This window comes from Peromyscus maniculatus, chromosome 9 (genome assembly GCF_049852395.1).
Source record: "Peromyscus maniculatus bairdii isolate BWxNUB_F1_BW_parent chromosome 9, HU_Pman_BW_mat_3.1, whole genome shotgun sequence".
NCBI classification, from domain to species: Eukaryota; Metazoa; Chordata; class Mammalia; order Rodentia; family Cricetidae; genus Peromyscus; species Peromyscus maniculatus.
The window spans coordinates 36,133,547-36,151,491 of NC_134860.1; the positions used below are offsets into that span (position 1 = coordinate 36,133,547).

General features: G+C 45.0%; 2 protein-coding genes and 1 pseudogene across 6 annotated transcripts in view; 1 reads left to right on the forward strand and 2 right to left on the reverse strand.

Annotated features, from left to right (window-relative positions):
- LOC121832237 (disks large homolog 5-like) overlaps positions 1–17,945 on the reverse strand; it is a 189,739-nt gene that overhangs the window by 68,666 nt on the left and 103,128 nt on the right. The gene's annotated exons all lie outside the window — the stretch shown is intronic.
- Positions 1–17,945, reverse strand: part of LOC143267305 (uncharacterized) — a 40,367-nt gene that overhangs the window by 8,953 nt on the left and 13,469 nt on the right. The window contains exons 1-3 of one of the 2 annotated variants that reach the window (XM_076544621.1): positions 8,793–9,044; positions 5,282–5,445; positions 3,999–4,130 (exon numbers count right to left, since the gene is read on the reverse strand). In XM_076544621.1, the coding sequence (XP_076400736.1) occupies positions 3,999–4,130; positions 5,282–5,349 (200 nt within the window). In that variant the 5' untranslated portion in view covers positions 5,350–5,445; positions 8,793–9,044. Of the gene's footprint in view, positions 1–3,998; positions 4,131–5,281; positions 5,446–8,792; positions 9,045–17,945 lie in introns of those variants that run through there. The other variant, XM_076544620.1, reaches the window with a different exon arrangement.
- Positions 1,018–13,644, forward strand: LOC143267295 (glyceraldehyde-3-phosphate dehydrogenase pseudogene; annotated as a pseudogene). The gene is made up of 2 exons (XR_013042287.1): positions 1,018–1,178; positions 12,524–13,644. The product of XR_013042287.1 is annotated as a glyceraldehyde-3-phosphate dehydrogenase pseudogene (transcript).

Below are 17,945 nucleotides of genomic sequence, written 5' to 3' on the forward strand. Positions count from 1 at the left end.
TGTTGGGGAAGCATAAAAAAAAAGGGCCAGGAAACTGCTGGGTATTGGCTGATGGTCCAGATGTAATGGTACCTCTTATGTGTTATTGGAAGTCATCTGAGTGCCTTTCACACTATTGGTGGCCATGACTGCCCAAAGGTTGTCACCTTCTACCAGAAGCTTGAACTTCTCCTTCCCACTCAGCTCATCAATATGGATGACAGCTCTGGACACCCCCAGGGTGCCCTGTGCCACCACCTACATTCAACACAGAATGCTTAAGATGCTGCAACCCCTAGGTCCCTACTGAGAGCATCATAAATGGGGCTGAAGAACGGGCTGGTAACTAGTTCATGATGTTCTCAGCCCATTTATCACCAGCAGTGTGTGTACTCCAGGGGTGCCTAGGTACTGCTGGGGTTAGGGTAAAGAGGTTCAGAGGACTGTGCCCCAACCCACAGTCAGCTTGAAGAGAGAGCAGAAAAGAGACTAATGGATAGAGTTGCAGTCTCAGAACTAAGGATAAGAGAAGAAAGGCCTTTGTGCAGCTTGGGCTTTTTGATTGTCTTAGCTCAGGAAACTTCATTGATTGGAAATCTGACATCCTGATGAAATGTTCTGGAATTTTCTATAAATGTAGGATTGAAGGATTATGATCTGCAGAGCCAGAGCCTGACTCCTCACAGACTACATATTCCCCGCTTCTCTGTCCCTTCCCCAGGCCATGATCCTAAAGGAGCAGTCAGTGATCCAGGACCACCCTGGCAGTTCCTGCCTCTGAGAGCTGGATCAGAGCAACAGTGCCCTCACCATGGCCCTGTGTGGCTCCAAAGGTGAGCTAAGTCCTCAGAGTTGGCTGTTTGTGCGCCTGCCAGGGGTTTGGCTGTAGAATGTGTCTTTGGTTGTAACATCACAGAGGCTCTTCATTTCTTTAAGTGCCTGTCTATAAATCATTCATGAAGGACTGACCTTTTGTTTTATTTGGGTGGGGGCAGTTATGTCTTTTGAGAAACTGGTGGGTAATTTGGCTGGCTCAAAAGCTAAAAGGTACATAAGACCTCATGTCTTATATACCTTTCTGCTTCCTGCCATCACTTCCTGGGACTAAAGGCCAGTGTCATCATGCTTGGATGTTTCCAGTGTGGCTTTGAACTCACAGAGATCTGGATGGATATCCCTTCGGAATGTTAGGATTAAAGGTGTGTGTACCACCATTTTCTAGCATCTATGTCTATCTAGTTCTGTTTTCTGACCTTAGATATGTTTATTAGGGTGCACAATATATTGGGGGACACAATATCACCACATCGTGCAGTGTCAGGATGGGCATCCTGAGGCAAAATGCCACCTCCCGAAGCCCCGAAGCCCACACTGACTCCTCTCAGGTACTTTTTCCCTGGCATGCAGTATGTGCTGACCCAAGGTTGTCAGCTAGAAAGTGACTTCATGGGCAGCTAGGAGACAGGCTGAGATCCAAGCTGCTATTCTGGACCCTCTGCCTCAGAGCTTAATTATTAAATGGTAAACCTTTCCCATGAATTTTCAGCCCCCCCCCCCCCAGATCTGTTTATTTTCAAAGAACATGAGACAGTCCTGAGGCCAGAAAGATTCTGCATGAAGGCAACATTTGCTGCTTGGTCTAGTGGAGAGTAGTCGAATCAGCCATGGTCGCAGCAAATGCAAAGACAAGCAGAGAGGATAATGGGAGCACACATAATAATAAGTCCGGGCTTACCACAGACCAGGCCTTTTTCTAAACGCATATTGGAGGGACAGGGTGGGCTGATAGAAGTGAAGCAGGGGACATACAAGAAGTGTCAGACTCTTGAAGTGTTTGAACAGGACAGAGTTTGAGTAAGATTCCTCGTTCTGGGAGGCCATGGCAGGGATCCAGACTGGAAATGATAATGGCCTGAACTGGGGGTGGGGGCCTGAGGATGGGTGTAGGGACATGGAGAGAAGAGGATTCATAAAGGCTTAGTGTGTAAATTCAAAAAAGAGTAGGGATGGAGGTAAGAGAGAAATGAGATGGATATTGTTTGTGTGAGGTTGACATTTACTAGAACAGATGTCTGACCTGGGTGACCTCCAGCTGTTCTAAGTATTCACTCCTCCCAGTACTTCACACCCACCCTATACACTTAAAATACTCTCTCACAGCAGCCCCAGGAAACTGTTAGAATGCAGATGAGGTCAAGTTGTGATGGCACAGGCCTGTAATCCCAGCACTCAGGCCAAGGCAGGAGGATCATAAGTTTGAGGCTAGTCGGACCCACACAGTAAACAAAGAAACAAAGAAAACTAGATCTATATCACTTGGCTCTTCCAGTCGCTCTCTATTAAACTGACACTTCATACTCTCCTGATCCCCAAGTCTTGCCCCCCTCCCTCCCCGAAGGCCTTACTAGAGCCATCCTGTGCCTTTAGCTAGCTGTCTGTGCCCCATTGTGCTGCTTGCATGTGGTTGCTTGATGATGCCCAGAGTGTGTGGGCCCAGGGATCTGTCTTCTGTTCCAGTGTTCATTCTTCTAATTGCCTTATGTGTGAGCTCCTTTCCTACTTGGAATTCAGCTGGAAGGTCAGTTTTGTGGAGAAGCTTTCTGTGGTGACCCCATTGGGCCCTCAGACGACACCATTTCATGTCATTTTGATTCTCTACATCTTTTATAAACAGTCATCACTCCGTGGGATATTGGTTCCAACACCCCAGCATTCATAAACAGATACTACATTGTGAGGATGTTAAGTCCTTTATGCAAAGTGGCACCATATCTAAGATATTCTATTTGCTCTATAAATTGTTTACCTGAGAAAATAAATACCATTCAGCTGCCCAGTTATTTGTTTTCAATCCAGTGTTTCCATTTTGATAGTTCATGCTACATATAGAAGCAAGTCCCCCCAAACACACGAGCTTTGTGAAAACATCTCATTCCACTTTGTTTCTGGATTTGTTTGTTTTTAAAAATGAGTGCTCTGCATATACATCTGCATGCCAGAAGGGAGCATTGGATCCCATTATAGATGGTTGTGAACCATGCTATGGTTGCTGGGAATTGAACTCAGGACCTCCAGAAGAGCCAGTGCTCTTAATTGCTAAACCATCTCTCCAACTCATTCCACTTTGTTATACACACAACCACTGTAACATCTACACTGGTACAGTCACAGTTACAGTTGGTGGTTGTTGGGTTTTCATTTGTTTGTTTCAGAGGTAGACATCCAGCATGGGACCACATGTGCCAGGCATGTAAGTACTAGACCACTGACCTACACCCTGCTCAACACACCATGGAATCTCACTGACTCTAAGGAGACAATTCTATAAAATAGCTGAGTACACTCTCGTAGGACCTGGCCATTGAGGTAACTAAACAATCACCAAAACATGGTGAGCCAGAGTGAGCCTCCATTTGCCATCCCTACCTCCAAGTACCACCAACCATGAAAAGTTGGCGGTCCCCAGACAGCACAAGAATGGAGCTCTCAGTAGCTAAGCCAGCATCACCAAATGTAGGACAAATCCAGAGAAGAACCAAATTCCAGACAGATTCAAACTACTTCTGAAAATCCTGGTACCAAAAGGGATCCTGTGCCTCTGAGAACAGGGTGCAGTCCACACCTGTGCTTAACTGTTCCTGATATTGGGAAAGGACCAGCAGGTAGAGGTGAAACACTCTCTGAAGGAGGGCAGAAGTCCCAACAGGAATAACTGCTCTCTACTGATCCCAGGCAAAACAGATCTGAGAAGCCCCTGCCAGTGCCCAGAGAACCTGGGCTGCCAGATATCATGGTGGAAACCATTTTTCTGTCTTAGGGCTCCTGAGTTGGGCAGGACAATAATAGGAGGGCCTCAGTGCTTTTTCACACTTTGCAAAACTGAGTCCAAGAGGCACAAATTGAAGGGCCATAAGGCAGGCTACTGGCTCAGAGGCACACAGGCTAGAACCAGAGCCCTCACTTTGGGTCAAGGAAAAAGAAGGGCAGAAACAATCCCTCCCAAGCTATTGGCCACTTACCTAAAGTATTCAGTCTCCTCAATCAGTCCCTTGCACTTGTCAAAGGCATCACTAATCTCCATGGGCAATTTATGGAGAGCTGACATCACCTGCTTGTGTTCTATTTCAAGCATCGCAATTTCGAAATTCAGCCTGTGGTAGGGCATGGCCCCAGGAGAAAAGCAGCCCATGAACTCAACAAGAATCACATAAATGAGGCTGTGTCGTGGACTACTCCAACACAGTGGATGCCACAGCCTGGCATTTAAGCACTGGGACCTCCTGGTTCTTAGTAAACATCCTATCCTGTCCTCAGGACACAACAGCCAGGAGGTTTAAGGGGTTGGGGCCATTGCTGCAAGCACCCTCAGTGGGCTGGAGCCTTAGATAAGCACTCTAAGAAGTTCCAAGGATTCTGTGCCACATATCTGGACATACAAGAAACCTATGATAATATTTCTCCTGTATCCAGAACAGGGATTCTCATTCTTGGTTGCCTATAACTACCAGAGAACAAGAGCACACAATTATATTTCCAAGGAGGAGCCCCAACTTCAGGATGGTTTTATAAACTGCACAGGTGATTCATATATTCTACCGAGGTGAGCACAGTGAGCAGGATGGTGATGCTCAAAGTGGGGTTCCCTTGCTTCAACAGTGCCATCACCTGGACCTATGTTAAATTCTCAGACCCTTTCCCAGCCCCAAGACTCTCAGAGGCACACACACATGGAAATACACACACACACACACACACACACACACACACACACACACACACACACACACACAATGAAATCAGGATGCCCAAGAAATGTTGAAATGTGACAATGTCACAGAGTATAAGAAGATGAGAGGGGAGCTGTGATGAGCTCCAGGCCTTCCAGCCATACCCTGAGATGGATTAATGGACCAGGGCCCTCAAGCTGCTGCCAGGAGCTTTCAGGCATTCATCTGATGGTCAAGTACAAAGACTCTCCACAAACTCACAGCACCTAATATCTCCCACAAGCTAACACCTGTCAAGGACTCTTGAAATCTATGTCCAGAGTTCACACACTACCTTCTTTATCCTGAGACAGAAATTCAGGCCTCAGGAACTGTTTTTCATTTGGAGGAAGCAAAACAGCCTGTGTTCCCATCTAATTCCAACCCAGGCTCCAAGTTCTGCATCTCAAAGAAACTCATGAAAATTAATTTAGGCAGCAGGACACCCTGGAGTTTCAGGTTCCTGTTCCTCAGGAAACCTGGGATTGATACTGTGGTGTCAAGATGGTCAGCAAAGAACTGGGCATAATGACTACCTGTTGTTCAAATCCTTGTTTGTATAATTGGCCAGGATTCCACGCAGCTCATTTCTCTCACATTCCATGTCATGTAAGCAAATGGTGAGTTTCTCTATGTTTTTCAACTGCTGCTCCTGCACATGTGATGGTGGAGAGTTGGGATGGTGACACCGCAGTAGTCCCTGCAGGTAGATAAAGACAAATGAGCATGTATTCTTGAATGGCATAGGACCAGGAGAGTCCATGCTGAGTTCCAAGAAGAAACCTAAGGAAGAGAAAATGCTAGGAACCCAGTGAAGCTTTGGAACAGCAGGGCAGCTATCCTCAAACTGGGGCCCCTGAGCTCTGTCTCTGTCCTCAACCACTGTGGATAATCATGTGCCTCCCTCCCTAGTGCAGTCCCATGGCCCTGGAAGCATAAGCAAGCCCAGCTAAGGAGAAGTGAATGACATTGTCAGCTCACATCTGATGTGATACAAGTAAGGCCTGTTGTCCCTAGAGCTTAGAAGCACCAAGTCATCATCATATGTGTCTAGGACCAAAAATTTTGAAGATGTGTTGTGTGGCCAAAGGGGGTTTCCCTCCCTTCCTACTGGCATCAGATTTCCATGGAAACTGAAGGAATCCACTAGGATGAAGTGCAGCAACACGCTACCCAGAGAGGGACAGCTCAGTGGTCCATCTGTTTCTCCCAATCCTCTTTCTCAGTCAGAAGGAATTGAAGGAATTCCCAGAAAAGCAGCTGCAACCTGGACAATTCATGGCTCTCCTAAACTAACCTTTAGAAACTCTTGACTCTGGGTCTGCTCTTTAGAAAGCCAGAGAAGCTGGACTGGCCCATTACTACCCAGAATTTCCCAGCTGCTGAGCTCCACTACTACAAATCTCAGCTCAAGTTCACCTCCTCCAGGAAGCTTCTTGTCCCCTGCTCTGGACTCACTCTGCCTTCCCCAGAACCATTTATTTCTCCAGGTTTTACACTGAGACCAAAGGCCAGCTTCCTTCTGCCTCTCTCTCTGGTCTCTCCATGTTCTCCATTCTCTCTCCCAAGCAGCCTGCTCAGTCTTGCCAACATGTCCATGGGAACTGAAGGAATCACCCACAGTCATTGGTGTTGCCACAACACTGGTAACATCACAGAGAACACCAAGCACTCTCCATGATAGAATAGAATCTCCATGGAAGGGATGATTAGGGTCACCCCCGGCAGTCCTCACTTATCCACTAACTAGCTCTTCTGCAGTTCATCAAAACCATGTTGCCCTTCCCGGGAGCCTTCCCAGAAACACAAGAGAAGACCTTCAGCACCTCCTCCTTACAAAGTCAGATTTCTCTTTCTGTTTCATTAGAATATCTTCACTACTTCATGTATGGGAAGTTGAAGAATCACTTCAAAATACATCCCAGGCAATGACTGGCCCCTTCTTGAAATCTCTAATCAATAACATGAGAAATAAATATTGCTAGGGAATTAAGTCAAAATGGTGGGAAGGAAAGGTCGATCCCCTGATGTCAACAAGCACATTGTGGAGGATTCACAAGTTTGTTACAGTATGTGGATATGGTGGGAGGTTGTGGGTTTCCTGTCAGAACAATGAAATGTCCCTTAGTTAATCAGAAAATTTTCCCTGAATCATCAGCGCAATAAATTCAAGCCAACACGATATTAGCAAATTTGTAATCAACTAGTGACATGTAAGGCTGGAGATGATAAGAACTGGGACTCTCCAGGTGAGCCCTGAGACACAAGAGCAAACACTCCCAGGAAGAGTGATGGTCCATTCCTGCACTCAAGTGTGAGGAAACATGAATAGCTAGTGAGAGGCCAGACAGAGATATGTAAGGACAAATGTGTCACAGTCAAGGGGACAATATGTAGTGTGTCACTGTTATGTTGCTTTACTTAGAGCTAAACAAAGACTAATTCCTTGATGTGGAGCCACCTATAACAATGCACATGCCCTTAGGAAGGAAAAGGGTGCAGCCAGCTTAAAGAATACTCATGGGAGCATGAGAAGGGCAGGCAAAGGACACAGGAGACATACGAGGGGTCCTTTGCCGGAGACCTTTCCAGAGCCACACATCACACTCATGAATTTCCTGGCAGTCCTGAATTGAGGAGCTAGCAACATGTTCAGCCTGGATTGCAAATTCTTCAAAAGACTGGACTGTAGTCTCAGGAAGGTACTTGGTGGAACCAAGAACAAATGAGTGATCTGGGGTAAACCATGTCCATTCAGATGTTATATCACACTGACAACCTAATTAGACAAAGTTATGTATCTCAGTAATTGCCTAGTCTAGAAGTAAAAGCACAGTACCTGCCCTATGCACTACCTCATGACCCACTGAAAGATGCTCAGAAAGTAACTGACAGATGAGTCTTTGTCCTAGCAATTCCTCAAAGACCAGACTTGATTCTCCCCCTCTGTGGATGTCAGTTCTCCCATCTCTCTATAGGTAGGTGGATGTCTCAGAAGTCAGTAGGTTTCCTCTGTTTCTCTAGACAATGTAACCCAGGGGAGGTCCTCCTAAGGCTTATTCACAGCTACAGAGAATGCACTGTAGCTTCAGAGCCCTCAGCCAAGTGCTTTGAAAAACCAGAAAATTGCTACTGTCACACTCAGGTAGTGTATAATTGATCGCCTCACTTGCTCTACACTTCAGACTCTCATGTTAATGGGGAAATCATGGGGGTGGGTGCATCATCACTGATAGTTCAAGACACCCAGAGCTAACAGGATGGGGACAGTCTCAGTCCAGGTCCACTGAATCTAACAGCTCTCAGGCTGAACTGTAGACCTGTACGCCATCAACAGTTGGTATTCAGAAATCTCAGGGGTCATTTGAAGACAGCAGCATTTAGTATTCCTGCCCTGATAGTGGTGAGATGTAAAGCATGAGAAAACCTTAGGCTTTGTCAGCGCAGTCTCCTTTCCCTATTATTATTGGCACACAACTAAAAATCTCCAGTGTGTGTGGGAGGGAACACAGTTATGGTACAGAAATCTCATTAGTTTCTCTGTGCCTCCTTCCCAACTCAGAGTGAAAGCAGATGATACCCACCAATGCAACTAAAGGCTTGTCAATTCCTGAATCTGTTAAACTAACCATCATGGATCCTTGATCTGGGTCTGCTCTTTAGGAACCCAGAGCAGGATAGGCCTATTCCCAGAAGTTCTCAGCTCTTGAGCCCTAGCTCTGGAAGGCTCAAGCCCATCACATCCAGAAAGCTGCCCAGCCCCTCCTCTGAACTCAATGCATCTTCCCCAGCACCAGAGATTTCTCCATGTTTTCAAGTGAGACCTAGGGCCTGCTTCTTTCTTCCTTGCTCTGGTCTCGCCGGGCGGTGGTGGCGCACGCCTTTAATCCCAGCACTCCGGAGGCAGAGGCAGAGGTAGACGGATCTCTGTGAGTTCAAGGCCAGCCTGGTCTACAAAGCGAGATCCAGGAAAGGCACAAAGCTACACAAAGAAACCCTGTCTCGAAAAACCAAAAAAAAAAAAAAAAAAATGTTTTCCAGTGAGACCTAGGGCCTGCTTCTTTCTTCCTCACTCTGGTCTCTCCATGCTGTGTATTCTCTCTCTCAACTAGACGCCTCAGTCTTGACCACATCTCTGTAGGTGAACCTTACAGCAGTGAACTAATGTCCTAAGCTCATGTGGTGTTGCTACAACACTAGTGACATCACAGGAGATTCCAAGAGCTCTCCATGATACGGTAGAATTCCAGAGAAGGGACTGCTGATGTCATTAGGCACAGCCATTGCTTGCTTGCAAATTCTTCCTGAACTGACCAGAACCTGAGGTTTCCTTTCCAGGAATCTCTTCTGTGACACAGGGAAAGCTATTTAGCTCCTCCTCCTTTCAAAGCTAGAAATATCTCTCTGCTTCATTAGAATCTTTTCACTACTTCACCCATAAGGAGTTGAAAGCTCATTTATAAACACTGACAATAGTTGGCCCTTCCCATCTTATGAGGAGGCTACATACTACCCCCACATTTCCCCAGAATACTCTTGAGTAGGAGCAGTAGGAATTACTTAGAAGTACAGACGACGGAGAAACAGAAAGAAAATACAGGATAACCTCTAGAAGGCCTGGCTGTCTCTGCCCTAGGGTATTTAAAGGAACACCAAGGGGTGGAGCAAAAGATCTCCCCCCAACACAGCCAAGTGCAGACCATCTCAGGCACCTACACTCAGGCCTGTGGTCCAATCATCCTCTCTATGCAGACCTGCTGGGTAAAGCCACTAAGAAACCTGGAAATAGGCTCCAACACCATTCTAATATCCATACCCAATAATATGAGAAATAAAGCATGCCAAGAATTGGTTAGGATGATGTAGAGGAGGAGAATTGAGTCCCCTGAAGTAAAAAAGCACCTAGAGAAGGGTAGGGTTAAGGAAAGGTGGCCATTGGAAATTTGTAAGTGACCTGAGACTCTTATGACACACAAACTGTTCTAGAATGTCCTCTCTACATGCCTGGTATATTAGTCAGGGCTCTGTAGCACAACAGAATTATAAAATGAATCTTTCTATGTATTGAAAAGGGATTTGTTATAATGACTTACAAGCTGTACCCTGGCTAATACAACAATGGTTGGCTATGAATGAAAAGTCCAAGAATCCAGTAGTTGCTCAGTCTACAAGTCTGGATGTCTCAGCTGTCTGCAGTCTATGCTGTAATCTCAAAATGGATGCTCTTATGCCTGTGAAGGAATGGATGTGCTAACAAGGTGGAGGAAGCAGAGGAGGAAAAGCTTCCTTCTTCTGGGTCCTTCCACATGCTTTGAACAGAAAGCATAGTCCAGATTACATATTGATTAAAGATCTGAATTAAAGGTGTGACTTCCTACCTCTAAGATCTAGACTAGAAATAGATCGTCCTACTTCAAATGAAGCAAAAATGGCCCACATCTGTGCCCTCTATTTTCTGGGTGTCAGTTGACCTTAGATGTAGGCACATTGACAACCAAGAACAGCCAACACAGTCGTCTTCTCCTCTTCACTGATACTCATGAGCAAATGACTTAGAGAGTGAAAGGAAGGAGTGAAGATGATCCAACATCACATCTGGATCACCTGTAGTTCTCATGTCATGAAGATGTTCAGTGGCCTTTTCATGACCATGGATGACTAAAATAGGATGAAATACTAGTCTGGTTTCTTGGGTAGGAGGGAATCAACTAGAAAGCCAGTTACAAAAGAATCCGGTCTATCTCTATAATTGAAGATTTGGAATCAAATAATTATGCTATGTCTGGTACGAACTGTTTTGGAAAAGTGTCCAAGAGGCAGAAAATGGGTACTCCTTAAAGAAATAGGAAGAAAGCAAACACGCTGGACCTGTCAGAAAGAATGGGGAGTCAGAAGGAGCCTGTGAATTTGGACTTGAACTGCTACAGGCCACATCTTGCTCACTCCATGCATTCTGGGAAAGGAAAAATCTCCTACTGAAGAAAGGGGAACCTTGGGAAGACATCTGTCGGGACTTCGTGATAAACAACAGGTAGTAGCCTATTGTTTTCTAAGCAAGAACGATTTATTAAGATTTGATCTTGCTTGCAGTCCTCGGGGGAGGATTTGCCCTGGAGGAGGTGGGACTGGGGGGTGGGCTTGGGGTAAAGGGAGGGGATGGGAGGGGGGAGAATAGGGGAACCCATGACTGATATGTAGAACTGAATGGTATTGTAAAATAAAATAAAATAAAATAAAATAAAATAAAATAAATAAAAAGAAATTGTAGGGTTTAAAATGAAAAAAAAAAAGATTTGATCTTGCTCTGGTGGTCAAAGAGGCAGGATTTGGAGACAGCAGCAACAGGAAACACATCATACCCCAGAGGTAAATCATGTTACAGAGCCCACCACTGACACTAGCATGATGAGCATGGGCACTGCAGTGTGTGCCACCAAGAATACTGGGTTTGGGCCTGGTGCTGCTTTAGAAGTTTTCAAAAAGATGGCTCTGAAAATGGGATACAGCCTTCCCCAAATCATCAAGCAGAATGGGCCCATCCATTTCTTTAGAACATAAGCTTATAATGGGCAGGACTTTTGATGGAAACTCCTGCACCAAAACACTGCAAGGATGGCCAAAAGTGTTGTCAGCCATCAGCTACTCCCCATGTCCACCCTGCAGCCTCCAGACGGGGCTTCAGTAGTCAAATTTAACAACTTTTCCTTTGTGGTTTCTGTGATTGTCACTCATTTTAAAGTGAGTTACATTTTCCAACATGAATTCTTTGAAATTATTCTTCATACATTTGAAATTTCACTTTGGACATAGAATTCTATTGATAGACGTGAAATTTTCTTTGCAGTAAGCTGAGGTTTATGTTTTCCCCTTTATGGCTTGCTGTGATGGCTAATCTTGGCTGTCTACTTAACACGTAGTGAGGATTTGACTTCCTCAGACTAGCTTGCAGGTATGGGCCTTTGGCGTTTTTTTATTGCTAATTGATGGAGGAGGGCTCAGTCCTCTGTGGGTAGTGACATCCCCAGGCATATGAGCCTGCACCATAGAGGAAAGGTGAGCAGAACAGTGAGCAGCATTCCTCTGTGGTTTCTAGCCCCTGCCTTGGGATCTTGCCTTGGCTTCCCTTGATAATGGACTGTAACTTGTGAGGTGAATAAACCTTACTTTCCCAGATTGGCTTTTGGATTTTTATTAGAGCTTCAGAAAGCTAACTAGAACATTTGCCATATTCTCAGAGCATGCTCTGATAACCCATCCTTTTCATTATGGCCTCTAACCTGTTTTTTCACCAATTACAAAGTTTGGGGACACTGCATCTGTTGCAATATCCAGTCTACCAATCTCACCCACTGCTTACATAAATCTATTAAAGTATTTTTATTTTTTATTTTCATAATATGATTTATTTCTCTCTAATATGGCATGCTCCACTACTTTTCCCTCTTAAAAAGTACCTCTGGATGTTCCTGCCCATTCTGCTTTATAAATTATCCTTTGCCCCTTAATAGTGCAGTTATTGTTTTTATGAAGTTCCAAAGAAAATGGTGATTTATTGTACTCACATTTTCTAATTCAAGATTTATTGAATTAGTATTATCAATTTAGCAAAATTGACCTTTTCTATTACCTACTTATCCACCAAGTTTTAAAAACCCCCATTCATTTAAGTCTTGAAGGTCTCTCAGAACATCAGCTTTAAGGATCTTGAATGTATTTAGATTTCTCTTGGGTAATTCATACCTCTTTTTATTAAAGTGCTCTGATCCTCCCTGTTCCAGAGACAGCCGCATTTTTCTGTGCAGTGCCAGCCTCGTTCCTGAGACACAATGGTGAAGGTCGGAGTGAACGGATTTGGCCGAATTGGATGCCTGGTTGCCAGGGCTGCCTTCCAGTCTGGCAAAGTTGATATTGTTGCCATCAATGATCCCTTCATTGACCTCAACTACATGGTCTACATGTTCCAGTATGACTCTACCCATGGCAAGTTCAACGTCACAGTCAAGGCTGAGAACGGGAAGCTGGTCATCAACAGGAAGGCCATCACCATCTTCCAGGAGCAAGATCCCACCAACATCAAATGGGGTGACGATGGTGCCGAGTATGTTGTGGAGTCCACTGGTGTCTTCACCACCATGGAGAAGGCTGGGGCCCACTTGAAGGGCGGGGCCAAAAGGATCATCATCTCCGCCCCTTCTGCTGACGCCCCCATGTTTGTGATGGGTGTCAACCATGAGAAGTATGACAATTCACTCAAGATTATCAGCAATGCTTTCTGCACCACCAACTGCTTAGCCCCCCTGGCCAAGGTCATCCAGGACAACTTTGGCATTGTGGAAGGACTCATGACCACAGTCCACGCCATCACTGCCACCCAGAAGACTGTGGATGGCCCCTCTGGGAAGCTGTGGCGTGATGGCCGTGGGGCTGCCCAGGACATCATCCCTGCATCCACCGGTGCCGCCAAGGCTGTGGGCAAGGTCATCCCAGAGCTGAACGGGAAGCTCACAGGCATGGCCTTCCGTGTCCCTACCCCCAATGTGTCCATCGTCGTGGATCTGACTTGCCGCCTGCAGGAACCTGCCAAGTATGATGACATCAAGAAGGTGGTGAAGCAGGTGTCCGAGGGCATCCTGGGCTACACTGAGGACCAGGTTGTCTCCTACAACTTCAACAGTGACCCCCACTCTTCCACCTTTGATGCTGGGGCTGGCATTGCTCTCAATGACAACTTTGTGAAGCTCATTTCCTGGTACAACAATGAATTTGGCTACAGCAACAGGGTGGTGTACCTCATGGCCTACATGGCCTCCAAGGAGTAAGAAGCCCGCCTGGACCACCACCCACCCCAGCAAGGACAGCAAGAGAGACCCTCAGCTGCTGAGCAGTTCCTGTCCCATCTCAGCCCCCCCAATACTGAGCATCTCCCTCACAGTTTCTATCCCAGACCCCCAGAACAACAGGAGGGGCTTAGGGAACCCTACTCTCTTGAAAACCATCAATAAAGTACACTGCACCCAAAAAAAATAGTGTGCTTTAAAAGTATGCTAATTCAAATGTCTCATATGTTTGAAGCCTATTGTGAGTGGAATTGTTGCCCTGATTTCTTTCTCAGTTTGTTTGTCATTGGTATACAGGAAGGCCACTGACTAGTCTGTGTTAATTTTGCATTCTCCAATTTTATGAATGTATTCATCAGATTATGGGACTTCTAATAAATTGTTAGTTTTATTTGTTTAGAATCATAACATCTGCAATAAGGACATTTTGAATTCACCCTTTTCCATTGGTATCCTCTTTATCTACCTCAGTTGTCTTATTGCTCTAGCTAAGAGTTCAAGTACTATATTGAATAGGAGTGGAAAGAGAGAATAACCATTTCTTGTTCCTGAATTTTTCAAAAAATTTTTTGAGGTTTTTTTTTTCTATTTAGCATGATGCTGCCATGGGCTTGCTGTACAATGACTTTGTTATGTTGAAATATATCCTCTATATTCCTAGATTCTCCAGGACATTCATCATGAATGGGGGTTGGACTTTTTTATTATTATCATTTTTATTTTATTTTACAATACAATTTAGTTATACATATCAGCCACGGATTCCCTTATTCTCACCCCCCCCTGCCTCCCTCCCCTTCCCCCCAGCCCAACCCCCCATTCCCACTCCTCCAGGGCAAAGTCTCTCCGAGGACTGAGATCAACCTGGTAGACTCAGTCCAGGCAGGTCCAGTCCCCTCCTCCCAGGCCGAGCCAAGCGACCCTGCATAAGCCCCAGGTTTCAAACAGCCAGCTCATGCAATGAGCACAGGACCCAGTCCCACTGCCTGGATGCCTCCCAAACAGATCAACCTAATCAACTGTCTTACCCACTCAGAGGGCCTGATCCAGTTGGGGGCCCCTCAGCCTTTGGTTCATAGTTCATGTGTTTCCATTCATTTGGCTATTTGTCCCTGTGCTTTATCCAACCTTGGTCTCAACAGTTCTCGCTCATATAAACCCTCCTCTTTCTTGCTAATTGGACTCCAGGAGCTCCATCCAGGGCCTAGCTGTGGATCTCTGTATTCAGATCCCTTAGACATTGGATGGGGTTCCTAACACAACAATTAGGGTGTTTGGCCATCCCATCACCAGAGTAGGTCAGTTCGGGCTGTGTCTCGAAGATTGCCAGCAGTCTACTATGGGGGTATTGTGGGAGCCCGTTCTTGGGTTCCTCATGGCTTTACCCAGCAGGTCCGAATAGAGGATGATCAGGACCACAGGCCTGAGTACAGGTGTCTGAGATGGTCTGCACTTGGCTGTGCTGGGGGAGGAGGTCTTTTGCTCCACCCCCTTGGTGTCTCTATAAAAACCCTGGGCCAGAGACAGTCGGGGCCCATTGGAATAGGTTCCAGGCCCTCTCGAGGCTAACCTTTATTTTATATCTGTTTATCTCCACAAGATTCTCCACTCTAAATCCTTCTATCTAATATTTCCTGCTGCTCGCACTCAAGAAAACTCTGGGGAACTGTGGGGGTGGTGGGTAAACGCCCCACAGGGTATCTTTGTGGATTTCTGTGGGCCTCTCTAGCACTTTGCTTCTTCCTATTCTCATGTGGTCTTTATTTACCATGGTCTCCTATTCCTTGTGGCTACCTGGAAAACAGGATCCCAAGAAAGACATGGGGATCGCTCAATGACGGAGAAATGGATGAGATCTACATGAACAGCCTGGACATGAGCGGGGGTAATAAAGGGTGAGGGTTGAGGGAAAGAGAACTTGGGGGAGTGGGAGATCCCAGCTGGATCAAGAACAGAGAGGGAGGTTGGAATTCCACAAAGGCCCTTTTTCTTTTATACTCTGATGGTCATGTAGTTTCTGTCTTTTATTCCTTTTATGTGGTGGAATAAATAGTGTGTTTTATGTATGTGGAACTATCCTTGCAGGACTGGGGTGAAGACCACTTGATCATGGTGGATGATTATTCTTTGATGTGAACCTGAACTTGATTTGCAAGTATTCTATTGAGAATTTATGTGTATATGTTCATCAGCATAATTGTCTTGTAATTCTATGTACCTATTCATCTATCTATCCATTATCTATCTATCTATCTATCTATCTATCTATCTATCTATCTATCTATCTATCTATCTATACATCCATTATCTATCTATCATTCAGCATAAGACAGCTTATGCTGGAGAGGATGTGGAGCAAGGGGAACTCTCCTCCACTGTTGGTGGGAATGCAAGCTTGTACAGCCACTTTGGAAATCAATATGGCGCTTTCTTAGAAAATTGGAAATCAATCTTCTCCAAGACCCAGCTATACCACTCTTGGCCATATTCCCAAGGAATGCTCAATCATATCACAAGGGCATACGCTCAGCTATGTTCATAGCAGCATTGTGTGTAATAGCCAAAACCTGGAAACAACCTAGATGCCCTTCAACTGAAGAATGGATAAATAAAATGTGGTACATATACACAATGGAGTACTACTCAGCAGAGAAAAACAATGACATGAGGAGGTTTGCAGGCAAATGGATGGATCTAGAAAATTACATCCTGAGTGAGGTAACCCAGACTCAGAAAGACTAACATGGTATGTACTCACTCATAGGTGGATAATAGATGTAAAACAAAGGATGACTAGACTGCTACTCACAACTCCAGAGAGTCTACCTAGAAAAGAGGACCCTATGAAAGATACAGGGATTGCCCAATGACAGAGAAATGGATGAGATCTATATGAGCAATCTGGTAGGGGGGGTTAATGAATGGCAAGAGTCAGGGGAAAGAGAGCTTAGGGGAGCGGGAGATCCAAGCTGGGTCAAGAACAGAGAGGGAGAACAAAAAAAAGAGACCATGATTAATGAAGACTCCATGGGAATAGGAAGAAGCAAAGTGCTAGAGAGAGGTCCCCAGAAATCCACAAAGATACCTCCACAATAGACTACTGGCAATGGTCGAGACAAAGCCCAAATTGACCAACTCTGGTGATTGGTTGGCCAGTCACTCTAACTGTCATGGTAGAACTCTCATTCCATGACTGATGGAAGCCAATGCAGAGATCCACGTCCAGACTCCAGGTGGAGCTCCTGGAGTTCAATTGGCGAGAGAGAGTAGGGATTGTTTGAGCAAGAATTGTTGAGACCATGATTGGAAAAAGAACATGGACAAATAGCCAAACTAGTGGCTACACATGAACTATGAACCAATAACTGAGGAGCCCCCAACTGGTTCAGGCCCTGTGGATAAGTGAGACAGTAGATTAACTTAAACTGTTTGAGAGGCTCCCAGGCAGTGGGACCGGGACCTGTCCTTAGTGCATGAGATGGCTTTTTGGAACCTTGGGCCTATGCTGGAACACGTTGCTCAGCCTGGGTGAAGGGAGGAAGAGACTGGACCTGCATCAAATGGATCTACCAGGCTAAGCTGAATCACCAGGGGAGTCCTTTCCCTGGTTGAGATGGGAATGTGAAGTGGGCTGAGGGGAATGGGGGGGGGGACAGGGAGGACAGTGGAATCCGGGGCTGATATGTAAATTAAACTAAATTATAAAATAAAAAAAGAATGGCCTCTTAACTGTTGACTTAAAAGACTCTTCACTACACATCTATAAGAAAAGGATAGAGAAAAGTTTGCCTTCATGGTATGTACTTACAATAATTCTCAGCCTCTTATGAGATATCAATAGAAGATTCTCCCAAAAGGAATGTTAAATAGCCCTATCCTGTGCCAACAATTTGTTCAAAAACTGTTGGAAGTAATTCATGTACAGTTTCCACAATCTATAATATGCCATTATATGGACAATAAATTTTTCTTTGAAGAAATGAAAATACTGGTTGTATTTTCCCCTCAGTCAGTAAGTCTCATCACCACAGCAAAAAAGCCCACTTGTTTGATATGCAATAACAACAAACAATCATTGCAATAAATTATCCGGATTGATATATTAACAAACATTTGAAAGTATAAAACTTTCCTCTGCCTTGCTCATTTTCACGTATCATGTTATTCTACGACAACTTCTGATGGACTACAATTAACTTCATATTAATTATTAACCTTAATTTAATGCTAATATTTAAATTTAAATAAATGGATTAACTTCTGAAGTTTACCCTTGATAATGGATGGACATAGTCCATGAAGCCAACCACCTCTTTGAGTTACACTAATTTTGCTTTAAAGAACACTATTTTACATAATAACT